This window comes from Phasianus colchicus, chromosome 3, assembly GCF_987193195.1.
Source record: "Phasianus colchicus chromosome 3, bPhaCol1.hap1.1, whole genome shotgun sequence".
In the NCBI taxonomy this organism is placed as follows: domain Eukaryota; kingdom Metazoa; phylum Chordata; class Aves; order Galliformes; family Phasianidae; genus Phasianus; species Phasianus colchicus.
The window spans coordinates 68,630,127-68,650,880 of NC_143438.1; the positions used below are offsets into that span (position 1 = coordinate 68,630,127).

The following is a 20,754-nucleotide window of genomic DNA, read 5'->3' on the forward strand; positions in this document are numbered from 1 at the left end:
GGCAGGGCCGGGCCGGGCGGGCGCTTATCGCGGCGGGGCGTCGCCGCACGGCGCCTTCAAAGCGGGCGGAGGGGCCGGCGGGGCCGCTTCTCGCGTCTCGCGTCTCGTGTCTCGTGTCTCGTGTCTCGTCCCATCGCGTCGCCTCGCGTCCCGACGCCGGAGCCATGCTGCACTGGGGATACGACGAGCACAACGGTACGGGCGAAGGGGCCGGGGAAGGAAGCTCTCGGAGCTGTCCGGAGCTGTCCAGGGAAGGGGCGGCGCGGCGCGGCGCGGCGGGGCGCGGAGCTGCGAATCCGGCCCTGCCCCCGTCCCCGCAGCGCGTCTCTGTGCGGGGTTCGCTGTGCGGCATCGCGGTGCGGGCGGTGCCGGCGCTGCCTTTGGTTCCGGCCGTGTCCCGTTCTGCTGCGCGATGCCGGGATCGGGGTCTGCCGTTTCACGCCCACGGGGAGATGCTTTGGGGTCTGGGCTGTTTCGTGCTTCCCTTCATCTCAGCGATCTTGGAATCGCCGAGGTGCTCCCACAGAAGGCTTAATGCCGCTGCTCTGCTCTGATCCGTAACTCGTGTGGACGCTGCTCTTGTGCTGTGTGCTCCAGTGCGTGCAGGTGGGAATGGGAGAACTCCTGGAGCCGGCTGGAATCACACAAATAGGACAGCTTGTATTGTGTTAGTGCACAGGGCAATAAGGCACTGTGACAGCAAAAAGAGTAAATATATATATATTGACATGAATTTATGGCATGGAGCTGCCGTGACCCCATGGGTGGGAGTTAGGGACAGGTTCTGCACCACAGAGCGGTGGGCATGGAACAGACTGGCCAGGGCAATGGGCACGGCCCAAGTGCCGGAGTTCAGGGAGCGTTTGGACAGATCTCAGGTATTTTTGGATGGTTCTGTGTGGAACCGGCAATTGTACTCAGTGATCCTTGTGGCTTCCTTCCAACTCGGGATGTTCTGTAAATCTGATTCTATCCACCAGTGCACACAGCAGTGGTACTGCTCAGAGCTTCCCTTCGTGTTGTATTTGTTCCCTATCCTCTGGAATGGATGCGCCGTTCCCAAAGAACTGGGTGGCAGTGGACGGCTACAGTGCCACAGTGATTGGGTGCTGTCTGCTGCTGTGTGCTCTCCCCATCCCCATGAGAAGCTGATGGCTCTTGTTTTTTTCCATGTGTTTCTCCCTGTGTTTTCCAAGGGTGCTGCAAACTTCACTTGCAGGGCACAGATAAGCAGCCCCTCTCCCTCTCTTATCCTGGCCCTCCTTCTGGCTTCTAGGAAGGGGAGGGCACCAGAATTTCTATCGGAGTGGCCCTGGACTCTCCTGAGGCCCCTTTCTCCCCCAAGCTCTGTTTACTGGCTGATAACATGTTTGGGTGGAGTTTGGCTCCCCACTCTTTTTCAGCTCCTGGCCACTGTGAGGTGGGCTGCATGCCAGTACCCCACCGCCTACCCCCTTATACCCACAAGAGAGTAAAGGAGAGAGGTTGGATGTCCTACACCTGACTGCCCTTCCCTAGCATCAGCTCTATTTCTTAACTCTTTCCATGTGTTTATTGCATTAGTTTTGCCAGTTGTTCAACTGAACAGTGAAAGCGTGAGATTACTGTGCCTCTTGCACCATATTTTTGCCTGTATGGCCCTGAATTGCTTCTCTGAAACTGAGATCTGTTTTTGCTACGCGGGAGGTAGCAGCAGAGTGAAGTTAATTAAATTTGATGTAGTTGTATATTAAAGTTGACTTCCTGAAGAGTGGGGGAGCCGTCTGCATTCACTCTGACCTCAGCATTTGTTACTTGCAGGGATAAAAGCCCTGTTTCTTTTTTAACTGGGGAAAAACTTGTTTGCCCCTTAGCAATAAGTGCTGCTTAAATCACTTTGTGCATAAACCATCAAATATTACAGATCCCTGTCTGTACTTATGGTGTATCTATGTATAAGGCTGACTGGTATGCAGAGAATGAAACCTTCCTCACTGCTTTGATGCACATATTTCTGAAATGCTAAGAGGCACTATTTTATTTCCATGCAAACCTTGGCCTTTGTTTTCTTGCCATTATCCTTACCTCACGGTTCTAGCAGTGCTTACACAGAGGCGTAACGCTGAGATCTTGGACACTGGCTGCAGCGCAGGGCAGAAATTCCCACTTTAGTTAGGACGCTAAGTGAGAATCCATTGCCTTAAGTTTACTCCTTGCTTGATTAATTATGTGGAAAGTATTATATATATTGTGTTTTTCTGCAGACATGTCACTGGGTCTGTTCCAACCCTCACACTGAGGTGTTCTGTAAATAAAAAGGGATCTGAAGATTAATTATATAGTTTTGATATCTGTAATAAAAAAAACAGCACTACATTTTGCCCATTATTAATTTTGTCCATTATGAATTTTCAATTGTTTTAAGTAGAGCTAATATTATAGGAAATGAATGTGTAATTGGATGACTTGCAAGCATTTTGTGTATAATATAGAATCATAGAATCACAGAGTATCCCAGCTCAGAAAGGACCCACAAGGATCATTGAGCCCAACGCCCGGCTCCACACAGAGCACCACCCGAAATTCAAACCCAATGTCTGAGAGTGCTGTCCAAATGCTCTTTGACCTCCATTACCTCGGGGCCGTGCCCACTGCCCTGGGCAGCTTGTTCCATGCCCACTTCCCTCTGGTGCAGAACCTGTCCCTCACCCCCAGCCACCCCTCCCCTGAATGCTAGGCAACACACCCTCCTTAGAAATGAAGGAAGATGTCCGAAGATCAGCTTACACCAAACTGATCAACTTTCTGCATATGATACCAAATGGTTTCCCCAGAATATCAAATTTTCACCTGTACATATGGTATTTATGCAAGTATAGAGGCTCACCAAAACACATCCCAGAATGTGTCTGCTATCACACTGAAATGGAGGCATGTAATCCAGGTCTGAATTTAGAAGAAATTTCAGTGCTGGAGTTCCCACTGGTTTAAGTCTGGTCGTATAACATGCATTTGAGTGTCGTGACTGTGGATTTCCAAATGCAATGACATATTTTCCTGCGGTCATACACAATGCTTGCTTTGGGATGGGGTCAGTAGAAATGAGCTGAGCCAGTTTTCCCAGTGTTACAGGAGTTGGATAATTGTAGTAGGATTGCTGGTAGATGTTCTAGTAAGGAATACCACTCAATAAAACAAAGTGGTATAAAATAAGCTTAAATCTCTTTTCATTGTCCTGTATATGTAAAGACAGATTTCTGGCAATCTTGTGTTACTGGCAAGTGCTTAATCACCAAAGTGAAAACATGGCTTTGGTCATCCGAGCCAAGGACAAACAGCAAAGCAGGTGCAATGACTGAAGTTTATGGTTGAATAATTGTCTAATGTTAGAGTCACATACTTAGGTCTTCTTTTTGTCCCATGTTTATTATTTACGAATGCAAATCACTCATTATTTACTGTACAGTAACTATAGTTATTGCTGAGATGGAGCAGCAAGTCCAAGTGGTTAAACATATATTTTACTTCAGTATATCCTAAGTATTAAAATTAAGTAGCAATATGCTTTTCCTAAGCATCCTAAAATGAAGCATTAGGTATGACTGACAGAGTAGTGCTTCTTCAGTGACTAGAACTGTGCAGTGCATGTCTAACTGCAAAGTACTAGCATCCAAGCACAACTAGAACTATACTGTATGCTAAACTGCAGTAAATCAACATATTGAATGGCTTTGACCACCATTTGTGAAATGAGAAGAATTAAGTTTACACAGCTTTGTATTTCAAATGAGCAGTGTTTTGCCTAATGGGTTAATTCAATCATTAGCAAAATTACTTGGTAACAAAGTCAAGACCAAAGGCCTTTGTTCTACTTGAAGCCTAAGCCTTGGCTGCTCTGTGCAAGAGACCCCTCAGCTCTCACATCTCCGGGTGCTGCCTGGGGCAGTGAGCCCAGGTGGCTCTGCAGGCAGCTCCCCACAGCCCCCCCCAGTTCACTGCTGCATGCCGGGGCTATCCCAGCACCTGCAGATTTCTGAGCTATGTTCAATACTGTTGAAGTCCAGGACAGAAAACTGACTCCTTTTGATGTGAGGCTATTAATCATAGTGTACTACAACCTAAGCTTTTTTTTTTTTTTTTTTTTTTTTTGCCATTCTGTTTATTGAAGTGCTGAGACATACAGAGAGATCCAAAATTGGATTGGTTTTTAGGATGAAATCAGTTACCTTGCATATAGGGATTAATGATTTCTAGTTGTGCAGATTTTACAAGCTGAGTTTCTGGTGCTTGTATTTAAGTTTCTGTAATATCTGTTCTTTCTTAGTTAAGTGAATTATTATGCTTCTTATCCATGCTAAGCCTCAGGGAAAAAACAAGTGCTATGCACTTTATAATACTGATAGATCATTAGCTTTGCACATGGCCTTTCAGTATCTAAAAGGGGGTTATTATTAAGAAAGAAGGGAACAGACTTGTTAGCAGAGTCTATTGTGATAGGACAAGGGGAAATGGTTTCAAACTAAAAGAGGGGAAATTTGGATTGGAAGTAAGAAAGAAGTTTTTTACAGTAAGAGCAGTGAAGCACTGGAACAGGTTTGCCCAAGGAGTTGGTGGAAATGTCTGTTCCTGCAGACATTAAAAAAGGTATGTGAAGGGATCCCAAGAGCTGCTGTTGTGACACAGAGCAACAAAAGTAACTGAATATTTTGATCTGGGTTTTTCTGTTGAACTCATTTAGAATTTAAAATAATGCAAGCAAGAAAAATTCAGGCAGAGGTTCTTTTTCTTTTGCCTTACGAAACTTCTCCTCCAATACTTCACAGGGCCTGCCCACTGGAAGGAGGTTTTTCCTGTCGCTAACGGAGACCGCCAGTCACCAATTGACATCAAAACTGAGGAAACCAAGTATGACCCCTCTCTCCGTCCTCTAAATCCCAATTATGATCCAGCTTCTGCTAAAATCATCCTGAACAACGGGCACTCCACCAGTGTTGAGTTTGATGACACTGTGAACAAATCAGGTTTGTTCCTTTCTTATTGGTGTTTTCTTCCTCCATTTCCTGAATGGAGCACAACCTGGGCATATCTCTCTGCCAGATGTGACCTCCTCAAATCAGTAAGGCTCTGCTCCTCTGTGTGAGATTCCCATTCCCCTGTCTTTCAGCCTGTTGGGATGTGGAATTTCCAGAGGAGTTTTAGGTTGTGTTTCTTGGGAGGCACTAGGATTCCTTCTTTGCACATAGAAGTTAATGTGTTCCAACCAACTCAATAGTGCCAGCAGCCCAGTTTGAACTGTAATTGTGAACAATTTTGCAAATCCTGTTCTTTCACTGTAGATTAATCCTTTGAGTCTCATTACCGGTTTATTCCAACCAAATCGCTCAAATCTCTTACCTGACTTTGACACGTTTGACTGTACATCCTTTTCCTTTTTATGACCCATGCTTGTACTTCTTATCTCAGGAAAGAACCAGTGCAGAACAAATGAAAAACATCCCAAAGGATCTCTTTTCTTCTCTGTGTCATTGTCCTGGTCTTTTATAGGGGTGTGTAGCTTCCCTTTTTGCATGAAATAATTCTTATTTAGAAGTTCTCTGATTTAGTGCAGTCTTTGTAATGTTAATGCCTGCATCATTAGAGGCTTTTCTTGGATGGCAGGCTTGCTACCACCCCCTTCTGAAACTGTAGGAGTGTAGTTTCTTGAAGGGGTAAAATCCTCATACGGATGTGTGAGGCTTAGCTAAGGATGAAAGCCAGAGGGGGACTAATAAGTGATCACCCTGTCCCTCAGTAAGAGGACTTGTTGGGAACAGGGACAGACAGAGGTGGAAGCAACATCCTGCTTGGTTTCCTGAACAGTCTCAGTCTGACTGAAATCTTCTGTCAGTCTGTGCAACACTGGATATTGCCTAAAAGCCACCAGCTGGCTGGGAGAGATCTTGTCTGGCCTTGTGTGTGTCAGAGGCCACCAGACTTCCCTGGATTAATCTCTGCTTCAGGTCTAGTAGGTCTGGGTGAACTGAAGCACCTCTCTTACAAAAACATTCCATCATCTGCCTTCAAAATTTCCACTGACAACAAATGTTCCACTGCCCTTAGTTGTTCTAGTTGTTGATTGCTCTCATGGTTAAAAAGTCAAGATTGCAAATTATTTCTGGTGTGAGTCAGAGCATCTCAGTGTTTAAATTTCTTTTCTTTAAATAATAAATTAAAAAAGAAGTCCACCAGCAGCTTCTTCCACTTTTTAACTCTACCCGTGAAGTGATAAGACCGCAACACACAGTTCTGGAGGTTTACACCAGTGGGAAAGCAGGGGTAATATGATTCTTTTCCTACTGCTTTCCTCAGGCTATAAATCCAAGGATACAACAAAGCACTGACAGCTGTTGATTAGATAATTTACAAACGTAATCCTCAGTCACTTTCAGAACTCTGTCTTCTATGGATGAAATACATTCTTCAGTCATACATGTGCAGCTTTGCATTTCAGCCATTTTCACACATTACTTATAAAAAAATTCAAATCTTTCTGAATCTGTAAACTGACTTTTTCACTATTTTCCCTGGTATTTGTTACCGATAAACCATCAGTAATGTTTTTGTTTTCTTTCAGATCACTGATCAGAAAAAGTATTGAGTTTTCTAGGTCCAAAATGTGGCCACTGTGGCAACATTGTGAAGTAAACACTCCTATTCTATTGTGTTTTCTTGAGAAACTTCAGACTAATTGATACTAAATACACTGGGATCTTTTAAATTCCATATGATCTGTTTCTTTCTTTCAGCCAGCACTGAAGTTGGGCTGGCAAGTTTGTGATGGTGTAGTTTTGTTTATCCTCTTTGGTACTACGCTGTCTCCATTCCCTGGAATTACTTTAGTGATGTTTCAAGCACCTCTTTTTCTAACTCTTTCAAACACTGTGATACTGATATTTTCTTTATATAATTTCTGAGTAATTTTTTGCTTTGTGGCTGTTTGAATGGAAGATTTTTACCATCACTGTATGATGTGACACAAATACATCATCAGGCCATTTTCCATGTTTTTCAGAAGTATTTAATCGAGTGTTGATGTATATCTGTGTAGTTGTTTTACCTCAGCCAGTATAACACTGATCTTTATACATTTTTAGGTTTGTTTGCCAACAAGTTCTCAGTCTTCAAAAGAAGGAATTTGTTTTAGGAGTGCCACTACCCTGTCCCCTTTGTTCACTAGGTTTATCAGCTCTGTAAAAGTAAGTTCTTGAGCTGAAGTTTTAAGAACAAATATTTTTGCCCACAGATAAACAGTTCCAGTTCCTTCCCACTCTCTGGGCTACTTGTGTTAGCAGATAGGCAAGCTAATGAATTCTTCTCATACAATTACTTGGTGGCATTTTACTCCCGACAAGGTTTATGTTTTGGATTAAAACTGGAAAAAGAAATAAGTGGCTGTTGTCCTTCCCAGTGCTCTTAATTTAAAAAATATCTCCTTGAAGCTTCCATCTTGTTTTTAAAATCTCTACAATGAGCCAGTAAAACATCTCAGACCAATCCCCATACCCTCCAAGGAGACATGGATGGAGCAGAGAGAGAGAGTGGAGTGATTTGCTCTGCAGTGAGTAAAGAGTTTTTTCGAATGTGATTCATGTTCAAGTGTCTGTGCAGACTTGGGTCCACCCAACTGCTTAGAAAAACACGAGCACTTCACAGAAGGAAAACAATGGAAGTCCACCCATATTGGTGTTCAGCTGAACAAAATGGCAAATTAAATGTCAGTAATATTGTACTTGTACAATGTGTATCTAGTTGTGTTAGCATCTACTCCTTCCAGTTTCTCAGACTTCTGTCAGCTGTAATTGGATCTGGCTGCAAAAGAAGGAAAGAGCCTTGAAATTTTTTTATGATCCACCTACTTACCTCTGAACTTCAAACAGGAGAAAAAAATCTATTCACGTTTTATTTTTCTGATCCTCCCCTTTACTCATAAAATCTATGTTAAGCTTAATTTCTCAGTTATTCTTTCAAATACATTCAAGACAGGACACTACTTGCCAAACAGAAACACTTTTCCATTTTTCCATCTTCTGAGAAATACCCCAGCCCTGGCAAGACACACCTGGTGATAACCTGGTGGTAACCCTTCAGTGAGCAATAACTCACTAATCTGTACATCAACACAGTTTTGATAGTCACATTCTGGACAAACAAGGATTCCTTTATGACACATCAAAGAAAGGAGAACCCATATAAGAGCTTTTGAGAAGAAGTAGCGTAATGTCCAGAAACTGAAGCTTTAAGTTTAAGCAAGTTTAAACTCACACCAATAGCCTCAAGAACTGCTGTTCCTTCAGTTAAGCCCTCTCCTGTGTTTGGGTTTGTAGTGCTGACCGGGGGGCCGCTCTGTGGGACCTATAGGCTGCGCCAGATCCACTTCCACTGGGGTTCCAATGACGAGGCTGGCTCTGAGCACGCTGTGGATGGGATGAAGTATGCAGCAGAGGTAAGGCTTGGCTCAGAATCATTTGTTCCTCTGAACCTGTGACTAGCATTCCATTTTGAGAATAATTTTGCCCCTCAACTCCCACTTTTCCTTCTCCCTTCATTATATCAAAAGACAAGCAGTCTTCCTGAAGTGTTTTGTGCTTGATCCATTCTAAAAGGAGAAGCTGTTTGCTTGAGAACTGCACCCTAATGTCTATGTCAGGCAGCTCTGGCCTGGCGTTGCCACAGGGGACAGGTGCACTGGCTGCTCTGTCATGGAGATCCCTCTCCTGCTCTGTCTTCTTCGGTCTGTTGGAGTAATCCACCATAGAGAGTGCTCAGTCCGACAGTGACTGATTCCTCTTTGCAAATGGAAGTAATGTGGAGTGTTTTGATGAGACTGAGATCTATATCAGCAATAGTTCAGAGAGTGAAGAGTTTTCTGGGGTTGAAAAGAAGTAAACCGTATAAATGCTAGTGGAAAAATAAAAGTCTTGTAATACTAAAGAAGAAAAAAATGTTGAAATGTATGCACAGTGGTGTTATCAGATTTTGCTGGAAATGCTTTAAGAGACAGTGGTCAGAAAAAAAAAAAATCATTTTTCTAACACTAATGGGGAAAAGTGACATTTGCAGTGTTTAAAGGCTTATGTTTTCCACAGGAACCAGGTGGGATGGAATATAAAGAATTAATAGAGGTGCTTTAAAACCATTCAGTGCCAAAACAAAATTTCTAGCTGAGAAAATATAAATGTGTATCCCATCTAAGAAACCAAATGGAAGGAGAAAATATCTGAATTTCTAGCCAGTCTAAAAAGCTTTCCGTTGCCTGTTGGTTGGGTAACCCTCCACAAGAAGCTCTCTAGATGTCATTTTGGCTATGAGATAAGAAACCCAGAATTCAGACCAAGGCTTCTGAGCACTGCTTACTCAAAGAAAATACATCAAAAGGAGAAATGAAGATGGTTTCAGTGCTCATGTCCATGAGGAAGATGTAAAAGATTTCAAGAAAAAGCATCAACTGTGTTGAAGAAAGAAGTAGTGTACAGGTAAAAAAGAGTGGAAGGCTCAGCCCCCTAACTCTACAGGGAAGCAGAAGACATCCACGACTCCATTCTTTGTGGCAACATATGGTCAGATCAAGGTCTCCTCACAAGCTGCAATGACACAGTGGTGGTAAGACGGTATATATTCCTTAAAAGAGAAGTCACAAGCCCTTGAGATGGGGGCTGTACCAAAAGTGTTTCCCAGAACTGTTTGTTTGGGAGTTTTGATTTTTTGGGGGTTGGTTTGGGGTTCTTCTGGCAAAATTCTGATGGAGTCTTATTTAGTTATGAGAATTTTGCTTTTTGTTCTTTGTTGCTTTTTTCTTTTTTAAAATCCACAATAAAAGTCAATTCCGACTGAGAGTTTCTGTTTCCTTTTTGTGTATGTAAAACTGTAATTGTTTAAAAATTGTTTGACGTAGCTTCTTTGAACCTCTAATTGTGAGTGGTGCAGGCACAATGAGCTCCAGGATACTAGTTCACCTCAGAGTGGTTTGATGGACCCTGTTCTCCACTTGGTTTAATTAATAGCACTTCTAAGCAACTTTCCTTCAAGGATTCTGAAACTGTGAGCCAGCAAGTCTTTCATCGTGAGCATGTGTGTTATTATTGATTTCAGTAGAATTCCTTACTTGCTGAAGGTTACGTTACAGCCATTTAGAACCCAAGTGCTCAGCAAATGTTAATTACATCCTGTAACAACTAGTAACAGCTCTGCATTACAGATACAGAAAATTGAAGCTCATAGAGGTTAGGCAATTAATGAGATGTGGAGTCAAAATCTTCACTTTACTAGATCTGTATTTCAACTATGTTGAAATTGTTGCTGTGCTGCTTCTCATATAAATCCTTTCAAGTGAGTTCCAGCTTTCCCAAACTGTTCCTGTACTGGAGATCTTAACATGTTGCATTTCAAAGAGAAGCTCCCTTTTCAGGGGTTCACCCCTGTTTAAGTCATTCAGTGGAGCTGTTTTTCAGCACTCCTACGGAGTCAAGTGCAAAGTCTGAGAAGATGCTCACCAATTTTAGAAAAGGCAATTTCCTGCCCTGCTTCTGAGCCTCTCTTATCTAAAAACTGTGGGAGATAAGATGCAGTAATCCACTGAGGATTTGTGGGAGGAATTAACATTTGTGAGGTACTTGGTCCTGAGTGCAGTGTGTCTGTTCTCTCTGCAGTTTGGCAGTCAGACCTTTGCTCAGTGCGGGTGTTCTGGGGAACCAGGAGCTCCCACTGCTGAGCTTGGGCAGGATTTAGAGATCCTGGCTTAACAGGAAGGACTGAAGCAGTACGGGGGTAGACACCATGGGCTTTTCCTGTCTTCAGGAGGCAGACAGCAACAGGTCCTCACCCTTGTGGGTGTCTTCAAGTTCTTAAGCAACTACCATAGGACAGTTGCAGAATAGTACCTGTTGGAAATTCAAATGCTCAAACCTGAGATAATGAAGCTACTTTTAAGTTCCTAACTACTAGTAATCATAGAAAATGACATTTGGAATGCATCAAAGATGAAATTTTGATATTCAGCTTAAACTTAACAGGGGAGAAGAGGTTACTGCAAGTTTAACGTGTTCCTCTGCCCATTTTCTGCTTGCAGCTGATTTACTGAAAGCTTGATTAGGAAAAAGAGGAACAAAGTACTAACGACATCCCCATGATTTTCAATCACTCATTAAAATCAGCTGTACCCAAAGCCTTAGCTTTAGTTACATAACCAGGGGATATTTTGTCTTAACCTCAAAAACTGAGACTTGAGAATGGTTTGCTAGGCACTATACCATGCTGATTGCTGCTAGGTAATGCCAGCCACTGGCAATGCTTGCTGCAATTTGTGTGAACTGTGTGTTTGCCAATTTCAATAAATATTGTGGTGAGAAAAGTGGCTTTGAATGCAAATAAGTGAAGTAGAATATTGTTACCTGTAAAGTTCTAGTATTAATTTGTGACTCTTCCAGTTCAGCGAGAGTTGATGCTGTCTGTGCCTCTTGCTTTTCAGCTTCATGTAGTACACTGGAATGCTGAAAAATATTCCAGTTTTGTTGAGGCAGCTCGTCAGTCAGATGGATTGGCAGTCATGGCTGTGTTTTTGAAGGTAAGCCCCCGCCAATAAAACTGCATTATAAGCCCAAAGTTATTAACAGTGATGGTATAAAAGAAATGCTTGTACTACAAGAGCTCTCACTTTCCATTTCACGTTATAATGACTCAGGAAATTTCACTGTCTTTCTTAGCACACGTAAGTCACTTATTGTCACCTAACTAAAGCTGTATGAAGAAGATTCAGTATGTGTTTGCTTTCTGATTTTTTTTTTTTTTTTGACATATTTTCTCCAGAGCTCAAGTATTACATTTTTCTTTCTCTTGTTTAATAGATTGGTGAATGCAACCCTCAGCTGAAGAAGATTACCGACCGCCTGGACACCATCAGAATCAAGGTGAACAAATGCTTCTAAAACACTCCTGATCAGTGGCTGCTTTCATTGTTTTGTTTCTGGTAACCTGGCTGCTACTCCTCTTACCTTCATGGTCCCTCCTGTGCTTGTCCAGGATGCTGCCAGCCTGTGTCATGATGGAACAAATCTTGCCTTCTTTGACATGATTTCTCCTGTCTCTTGCTTTTAAATAATACTGCATGTAAATTGATGAATAATTTAATAGATATAAGGCACCAATGCACTTGTATAAGAAGCAATTTCTTATTATTTCTTATAACCACAACATACTTCTTTTTAATTTCCAGGGTAAGAGAGCATTATTCACCAACTTTGATCCTAGCTGCCTGCTTCCCAAATCCCTGGACTACTGGACTTACTTTGGCTCTCTCACTGTTCCACCTCTTCTTGAAAGTGTCATCTGGATTGTCCTGAGAGAGCCCATAAATGTTTGTTCTGAACAGGTACATCTTGATTTTTCACTACTGTAGGGCTTCACTACTTTGTAAGGCTTCAATGGTAAATCAAAAAGGATAAACTTTTTCAGACTCTGACACTGTATACCTTATGAAATTAAATATATATACACACACACACACAAAAAAAAAATTAGTCTACTTCCATGGCATTAAATTAAGCTTCACACTATATATTCATGTTGCAACAGTGACACCCAGTGGGCTGATCATTTGGTATGTAGTGTTTTTTTTACAGCAGAGAGACCAAAGTGTATCAGATCAATACTGGCAGTTTGTAAGTACGTCACTTATGATATGTTACTAATATGTAAATCTCAAGATTTTTGCTTTTCTTGGCTGGTGTACTTCAAATACTTCAGTAAGATTTGATACACTGGGCCACATGCTCAGCAGAAATGATGGCTACAATCTTTGTACAAGGCCTTAAAATAGTTCACAGAATGGAATGTTTCTTAACATAAATGACCTCAAATTCTGTTTTTCACTTATTCTGAATTGTGTATTCTCTCCGGGCTTCTTTTTTTCTCATCTCTATCTCCTCACTCCTTCAAGTGTGGTCTTGCAGGACTCATTGTAGCACAACCTAGGACTGAAAATTTGCATTAAGATATGAATTTCCCAAACCATCGTTTTTGACCATTGTTTAGGTCAAAAAGTTCTCACCTGGCCTAATTTATAGTTAATATATCCTAAAATGTGAGACGTATGAAAACACCCATGTGTAACAGGTTCAGAGGATGAAGTATTGGAAAGGATCAAAACACAGCGATTCTTTACTATTTTGCACTCTATATATATTTGCAATCTTATATATTAAAGTATAAATGTGCTGTTTCAGATATATATAAGCCATCAAGTTAAAAATGCAGTTCATATCATGACTGATACTGTTTCACCAATTTTACTTCTCAAATGGGATTGTTTTGGGGACTCTACAGTTTACTGCCCACTTATAAATATTTTAAGTATTATAAATATTATAAATACTAGCTGTGGAGTGGAGTAGAAAAAAATAGCACTGGCATTTTTTGCTTTTAATGCAATTAAGGTACCAAGCACTCTAGAACTCTATGCAATATTAAGATGAAATGATTTTTGTACTATCCTACACTTGGTAAGCTAGAAAGGAAGTAAGTTGGTACACAGAAATAAGAAATGTTGGAAATATTAGAAATTAGGCCAAGTATTAAACTTCAGATCCGAATTAGAAATTCAGCATTTACAACATGGTTTTTCATTAGTGTGAGTGTCAGGTTTCCTGCTGAATGTTCTGTGTCTCTTGGTTGCAGCTCGCCCAATTCCGCAGCCTCCTGAGCACAGCTGAGGACGAGGTGGCCTGCTGCCTGCTGCGGAACTACCGCCCTCCACAGCCCCTAAAGGGCAGAGAAGTCAGAAGGAATTAAACATGTAAAGTGAGAACAGGCCACCTCTCACACCAAAGACCCAATAGTCATTGCTAATATACTTTGTGTTTTATTTTTATTTTTTTTGGTGAGTTGTTCTAACAGACAGGTGTTGTTTAATTACTGGTTACTATGCAGTCATTTCTCACAGACAGAAACATCCTGAGCTTTGGCAGTTCCATCACTGATGTTAACAGGTCAATGTGTTTGTCTGTGCTGGTGTGGGAACATTGAGATGTTGGTGTTACATACACAGAGTGTTATCAGAAGGATTTGGTGCGGTGAAGGAGTTGTCCAGAAATTGTCACCAAACTACTGAACAGAATCCCTGGTATTAATGGCAGTACAGGATGCTCTGAAATTATTCTTCTGGTCTTTAATGTAACATTTAACTTAGTAAAGATTTTGTATATGCTGGATCGTATCAGGTGGATTAGGTATTCCTGAGTTCTTCTGTATAGAGTGATGAAATTGTCCTGAACCTTGAAAACTGCAGTCACAAAGGGATCTGTGAGTTCATGCCTAAATCCAGTCTGTTGCATCTGGTGAACAATAAGAACTGAATATCGCGTCTATGTAGCATCAGAATCCTACCACATAAAACAGTCTTCAAGAGGCAGAGACAGCCCTTGCTTTAGACTTTTATTCATATATAATCCACACAGCATTGCTCAGGAATGGAATATCTCCTAGGTGCATGCAGAAGCTCTCCTGTTGTAGATGCACTTGAGTCATTGCACTTGTATTCAAAGATCAAAGATAGCCCTTAAGCCAAAGAAATCAGAATCAAATCAATATCCAATAAAAGATCAGTTCATGGTAGCAATGTCTTGAAATATCTGTCTTTAGTGAACTGACCTGAGCCTGAGTTACTCTCAGGAGCTTTTTTTTTTTTTTAATGATTTGAATCTCATTGTTTGTTTTAAGCCAATTTTTGTTATTTTCAATAATAATGAATTTGCCATAGGATATAGCTTGTATAGGTAGATTACCCTAAAACTGTGAGAACTAAATAGTGAAAACCAGCAGTACTGGAGAGAGGCAGCTAAAGATTTCATGGGCAGCAATTGCCTCTGTAGTACCTCTGACCTCATTTTCCACAACTATTCTCTATTAGCTTGTTTTTTTCATAGGTTTTCTATACTGTGCCTCTTACCTCAACAGGTCCTTTTATCTTAGATGGGCAAATATGCGGGAAATCACAAGTGATTGTCTTTATATGCCTTCTTTAACTGAATAAAATAGACATAGAGTCAGAGATATTTTAGCTTAGTTTGAGACAGGTGTATTTTACTATTATTTTTTTTTTTATCTTCTCCTCCCCAGAATATAGGTGCTACTGCTGCAAGGCCTCTCAATGCCTTCTGATTGTTTTCTGAAGGAATGAACACAAATGGGCTATTGGATAAATATAAGGCATTTGGCAGCAGCAGGTACAAATAGTAACCAAAGAGAAAAAACCTGCCGGCACTTTTTGTTTTCTGACATAGGAAGAAGAATGCAGCTGAAAAGACATCAGTCTGCTTCTTTCTGAGTGAAGATGTCTGCGAGGTGTGTGCGGAGAGAATGAGAGAGTGTTGTGTGTTTTCATACACTTTGTTAGATTTAGTGTTGGATCTGATATATTTTCTGGTCATGTAAGTAGCTGCAGAATATGAACAAAATGTTAAGAAATCACATGAAACTTATACAACTTTTTTGCCGAGATGAGAAAGCAGTAAGGCTTTGTATCAGAAACAAAACTTGTACATGTTTTGAAAATAGTGGAATTGATCCAGTGCTTTGATATTTATGAGGATTTTATCAAAATAAAAAATTGATTTATGATTGTGTCTTGTATTTTCTATCAAAGTGATGAAAGTTTTACAAAGCAGCCTGCAGTTTTATTACTGGAGCTATAGCTTTGGAAAATATTGTCACCCCTCCTCTGAAATCCATCAGTGGGTAGTCTGGTATTAGGTATCGGGTGGTGAGGTGCTGGAAGAGGTTGCCCAAGGAGGTAGTGGATGCCCCATTCCTGGAGATGTTTAAAACCAGGTTAGATGGAGCCCTGAGCAACCTCATCAAATGCCTGATGTAGTGGCTTGCAATCCTGCCCACAGCTGGGGGAGTTGGAACTAGGTGGTCTTTGAGGTCCCTTCCCACCCAAGCCATTCTATGACTCCATGACCTTGTGTATGTTCCAAATAAATCATCTTTGGCAGCAGCAAGGAATTTGATCGATTGTACTTAGAGTTTCTGATAGCACTTCTAGACTGCGTAAAGTTTGCAAGTAACTTTTAGAAGAAGACATGATTCACAGTAATTCTAATGTTCTATGTCTGGGCTGAAAGCTGGTGGCAATTGAAAAAGGCAAGAAATGCTCAGCTGACTGAAATCCCTTAGAAACAGATTCTCCAGTTCTCTCTTTGTTGTGAGTGCCTCTCAGAGCATGGACCAGTCCCAGCACTGCATCCTCCGACTGGGCTGTCATTCTCAGCCTTACTCAGTGCTTGTGCTACTTCGAGCTTTACCATACTGTCTGCAGGATGCTCTCAGGGAGTTCAGCCTCGAGTGTGGGCTCTGTGCTATGTTAACATCACCCTGGAGCAGATGAGGCTAAACTGTCTGCCTGTCTGCCCTCCCAACTGCGGCTCTCTTTGATAAAGGTTGCCCTCTGACACACTTGGAGATTTCATATGAAGAAGAATGAAATGCTCAATGACCAAAAAAATGCACAGGGCATTTGTTGAAAAGAATATCTGTCAAGAGCTGTATACAGCCAGATGACTGGTCAGCCATACACTTATTCTCAGAATTAAATAAATTGCAGCGGATCCCTGGGGTCAGCTCTGCTCTTTTTGGCACAGGAGGGAAGCAGTGCACACTGCTGTGTTCACAGCCTGTGCCAGTCATGTCATGATGTTCTCGTTGGTCGTTTTAAGGTCATTTATGTATTTTGTGATTTCACAAATAAGCAGTTTACCTGGAAATCACTAGTGTTCTCAGCATTCAAACTTACATTTCCAAATTGTTTTAAAATGCTCATGGTAATGCAGAAAATAGGCACCAAGCCGTGGGTAGTTAAAAGAATGCTGTGTGCCCAGGTCTGTAGGTGGCATCAGCAATCCAGAAATTGCAGAAGATGATTTAAACAGTATTTCTGTTAGTTATTTCATTGCAAATACAGTTATAACCAAGAGCAATGTCTTACTGGTGTTATATAATCAAACTGTGTAGTGTAATAGTCACAGTACTGCACTATTAATGTGTTCAGCTTCAAATTTCACAAACAATCTCAGCAGGGACTACCCAAAGAACTTTCAGACTAGTCCAGGAGTAATTCATCACCAAAACAAAAACAGTCACAAAGCTGACAACAAGACTTTTTCCAAATGCCTGCTCCATCAAGAATGAATTGGTTGCAGCTGACTGGCAGTCAGCTCTATATGGCAGTAGCTCTATGTGACAAAAATCAAAACTAATAATTAACATTGTTTGAGTAGCTGCAACACAGCGTGTGCTGTTGTCAGCCAAGCATCCTCAGCAAATCCTTGAAACATTCTCCTCTCTATGCACAGTCTGAAGGTGGTGGTGTAATTGCTATTTCTATATAGTTTCTAAAATGCTTACAAACAGTGCTAAGATAACTATATGTGTTCTGTCTACATATATTTATCTCTCTATATATTAAGTTCTCTATATATGAGTGTATACACACATAAGTCATAGAAAAAGAGTTGGAGAATGTCTTAAAAGCAGAACGTATTCTGTTGAATGTTATGTAGGTGAGCAGAAGCTGGATTGAGCACCCTCCTCAAGTCTGCACGCTGTCCTGTGCCCAGACAGGCTTCAGTTTGGCTGTGTGGAGGCACTGGTACAGCTACATTCACCAGGCAAATAGGTAGGAATGATAAATGTACAGTGTTAGTACTATTCCACCTGCACAGGAGTGTGTCCTGGATGCTGGAGATGCCCAGTGCTCTCAAACAGTGCTGATGTTGAAGTTACTCTGCTTCGATAGGAATATCTGAAGATGAATGATTGAGGAAAGCAGTACTGGGTTTGAAAAAATTATTATAGACTCTGCTATACTCACAAGGGTAAGATGTTGGGCTGAACATGAGCAACTGAGTGGAGGGTTGTGAAGGAGAAATGCTGAAGACAGAAGCATGACTACCAACGGAATATTCTTTCAAAGACAAGATGCTGTGCCATTGACTGCAGCTTACTGCCTTTATTCGAAGGAAAAAAAGGAAATATACTGAACTTTTGGATATAGCAAAAGGCATGTAAAGATTTAAAAGGGCCATATTTAGGTGAATCTGCACTTAAATGCTCTCCTGTTCTTCAGAAGCAGTTGCGATCTCATAGTGCCACAAGTGCAACAAGAACCAGATGCTAGAAACTGCCACTATATGATCAATTTTTTCACTGTTTTCTTCAAGCTGTTTTTTTACTTTTTTTCTTTCTTACCTTAGGCATCAAAAGAAGAGTGTTTAAGTCACTTATATACAGGGAACCTGAGCAGTGCATGGCCAGACCAGCACCACCAGGCTGGCTCTGTAAGCCCAGCTCAGTCCGGCTTGGCTGGACCTTACTGATACATGAAGGGGCAGGTGGGACTGTGCAGGGACCTGTGGCTCCAGGAGCAAATTCCATGCAAGGACAGATACACAGAATTACGGAATGCCTTGGTCTGGAAAAGACGTTAAAGTCCACCCAGTTCCAACCCCCTGCAGTGGGAAGAGTTACCACCCACTGGATCAGGCTGCCCAGGGCCCCATCCAGCTTGGCCTTGAGCACCTCTGGACAACTTCTCTGGCAGCTTGTGCCTTCCTTATAGCTAATCTAAGTCTCCACTTTTAGTTTAAAGCCATTCCCAGTTGTCCTATCACTAACTGCCAGTGTAAGATATTGGTCTCCATCTTTTTTACAGCTCCCTTTGTGTACTGGAAGGCCATAACGAGGTCTCCCCAGAGCCTTCTCTTCTCCAGACTGAACAACCACAGCTCTCTCCATCTGTCTTCTTTGTACATGCATGCAATAAATAAAAATGACAGAAGGCGATCGCCTGTGAGCAGATTTTTTTTCAGATGGACTGATGAAGGTTCACATAGAAAAGCTGGCCAGCTACTTAAAAACAGTTTCTGGTTCAATTTCCTGATTCAGGTGAACAGTGGTGTTTCAGCAGTGGAACAGCTCTTGCTCTATTCTGTGTGATTCTAGAAAGTGCTTGCCAATCACTCCTGCTCAATTATGAGATATCTAAGTATCACTTTTAGGGCATAAATCAAGCTTCTTAATTCCTATAAGCGTATCTTAAATGTGCATTACGTGGAAATAGAACTATGTGGTTACAGAAATGTGAAAGTTTGATTGTGAACAGAACAATACACTACCAAATTCCTTTCTGTCATGTTATCATTATCAATATTATTTATTGGATATCTGGTGTTTTTACCCCTGATCTGGATTTCACCTACTGTGGCAGTACATTAATGGTATTGACAACCTCCAGAGCCCCCATCTCTGGTTACAGCAATCAGGAAGCAATCTAGCCCTGCCACGTGGAGCGGGAACACCCAGCATATCAGAACAGAACAGCACTCGAGTACACCCACTGCCTGTAGGTGATATTGCTTAAATAATGCAGAAGTCTTACAATTGTGCTTCCCTAGTTACCGCTGAGGGTGTGCTGCAGCATGGCAGTGTGTTCAGGGGGTGTTTGTAGCTTATAACAAAACAACTCCCTGAATGCTGTGCAGTCACTTGCACTAAGATCCTGCTAAAACGGTTTGAGATTAAGAAAGATTAAAGATTAGCATTGAGAATTTTCTCTTTCATTTTGCATATGGTGTTCATACAAGAAGAAAGCGAGACTGACTGAACTGCTTTGAATTGCTCCTGTTTTTCTAAACAGTGTTTACGATTGTTTAGTTGTGTTTTAAATAGTGGTACTTAGAGAGCTTCTCCAGGCTTCTTTTTTCTTATGGCTTAAGGCTTATCTTCAGCCTCTTCGGAGACTGTAGTTGTCCCATTCTGGGCACTAGGTCAACTATTTAACATGTTTGAGGACTCAGATGTTCTTCACTTCTAGCATTTAGCACTCTTGGCTTGGTAGGCACTATACAAACATTACCTAATACTTCTTACTGGCAGAGTTACCTTTCTTGTTTGGCAGGGGAAAAGCTCCAATCAAAGTATAAAACCACAAAACAAATAAATGGAGAGATAGCTAAAAAGAAATTGTTTTTGCATATTCTTGTTGCTGTCACTTTTATTTTCTGAATTTTACAGAGAGACACAATATCACACCCACAATGTAAATACTATCCAATTACAGAAGTGGTCACATTAAAAACCTGCGTAGCAGAAGTCTTTTGGTGGACTTGTTCAAAGCCTGCTTGCTCTTCCAGAAAGTCAAGCATGCCTGCTGTGTTTTGCAGTGAACCTACAGCTGCAGTTATCATGTTAAATAAAACAAAGCAGCGCCCAGTTACTGTCCCTGGAACAATGTCTTGTACAAACAAACTTTCCAGGCTACCTTTCTCCACGTAGATGTTGGATACGACAACTTCACTGCATCTCACAGAGAACTCTAGCTGGCGTTTATCAAAAGCATTTGGGGAAGATCCCCAGCAATAGCTGACCATACTGAATTCCTGTCCCTCTCTATGGACACAGCTAACACTCCTCCAGCTGGAGATTCCACCTGAGTACTGCGTCAAATTTTGGGCCCCCAGCACAGGTAGGACATCGAGCTGTTGGAGCAGGTCCAGAGGAGAGCCACAAAGATGATCAGAGGGCTGAAGCACCTCCCCTGTGGGTACAGGCTGAGATAGTTGGGGCTCTTCAGCCTCGAGAAGAGAAGGCTCTCAGGAGACCTTATAGCGGCCTTACAGTACCTGAAGGCAGCCAACAGGAAAGCTGGGGAGGGACTTTTTATAAGGGCAGGTAGTGACAGAATGAGGT

The 20,754-nt window shown here is 41.7% G+C and overlaps 1 protein-coding gene across 1 annotated transcript; it reads left to right on the forward strand.

Annotated features, from left to right (window-relative positions):
* The first annotated feature begins 32 nt into the window (after nucleotides 1-32).
* LOC116227578 (carbonic anhydrase 13-like) lies at nucleotides 33-15,627 on the forward strand. Its single transcript, XM_031590949.2, has 7 exons — nucleotides 33-195; nucleotides 4,803-5,000; nucleotides 8,343-8,461; nucleotides 11,483-11,578; nucleotides 11,859-11,921; nucleotides 12,227-12,382; nucleotides 13,687-15,627. Exons 1-7 carry the CDS (start codon nucleotides 165-167, stop codon nucleotides 13,798-13,800), a joined length of 777 nt encoding a protein of 258 aa, XP_031446809.1. The 5' UTR covers nucleotides 33-164; the 3' UTR covers nucleotides 13,801-15,627.
* Nucleotides 15,628-20,754: the final 5,127 nt, after the last annotated feature.

Excerpts from the sequence above, each read along its gene's own strand:
- LOC116227578 (XM_031590949.2), top strand. The coding sequence starts at position 165 with ATGCTGCACTGGGGATACGACGAGCACAACG. Across the intron at positions 196-4,802 it reads GGGATACGACGAGCACAACG|GGCCTGCCCACTGGAAGGAG; the intron begins GTACGGGCGAAG and ends AATACTTCACAG. Across the intron at positions 5,001-8,342 it reads TGACACTGTGAACAAATCAG|TGCTGACCGGGGGGCCGCTC; the intron begins GTTTGTTCCTTT and ends TTGGGTTTGTAG.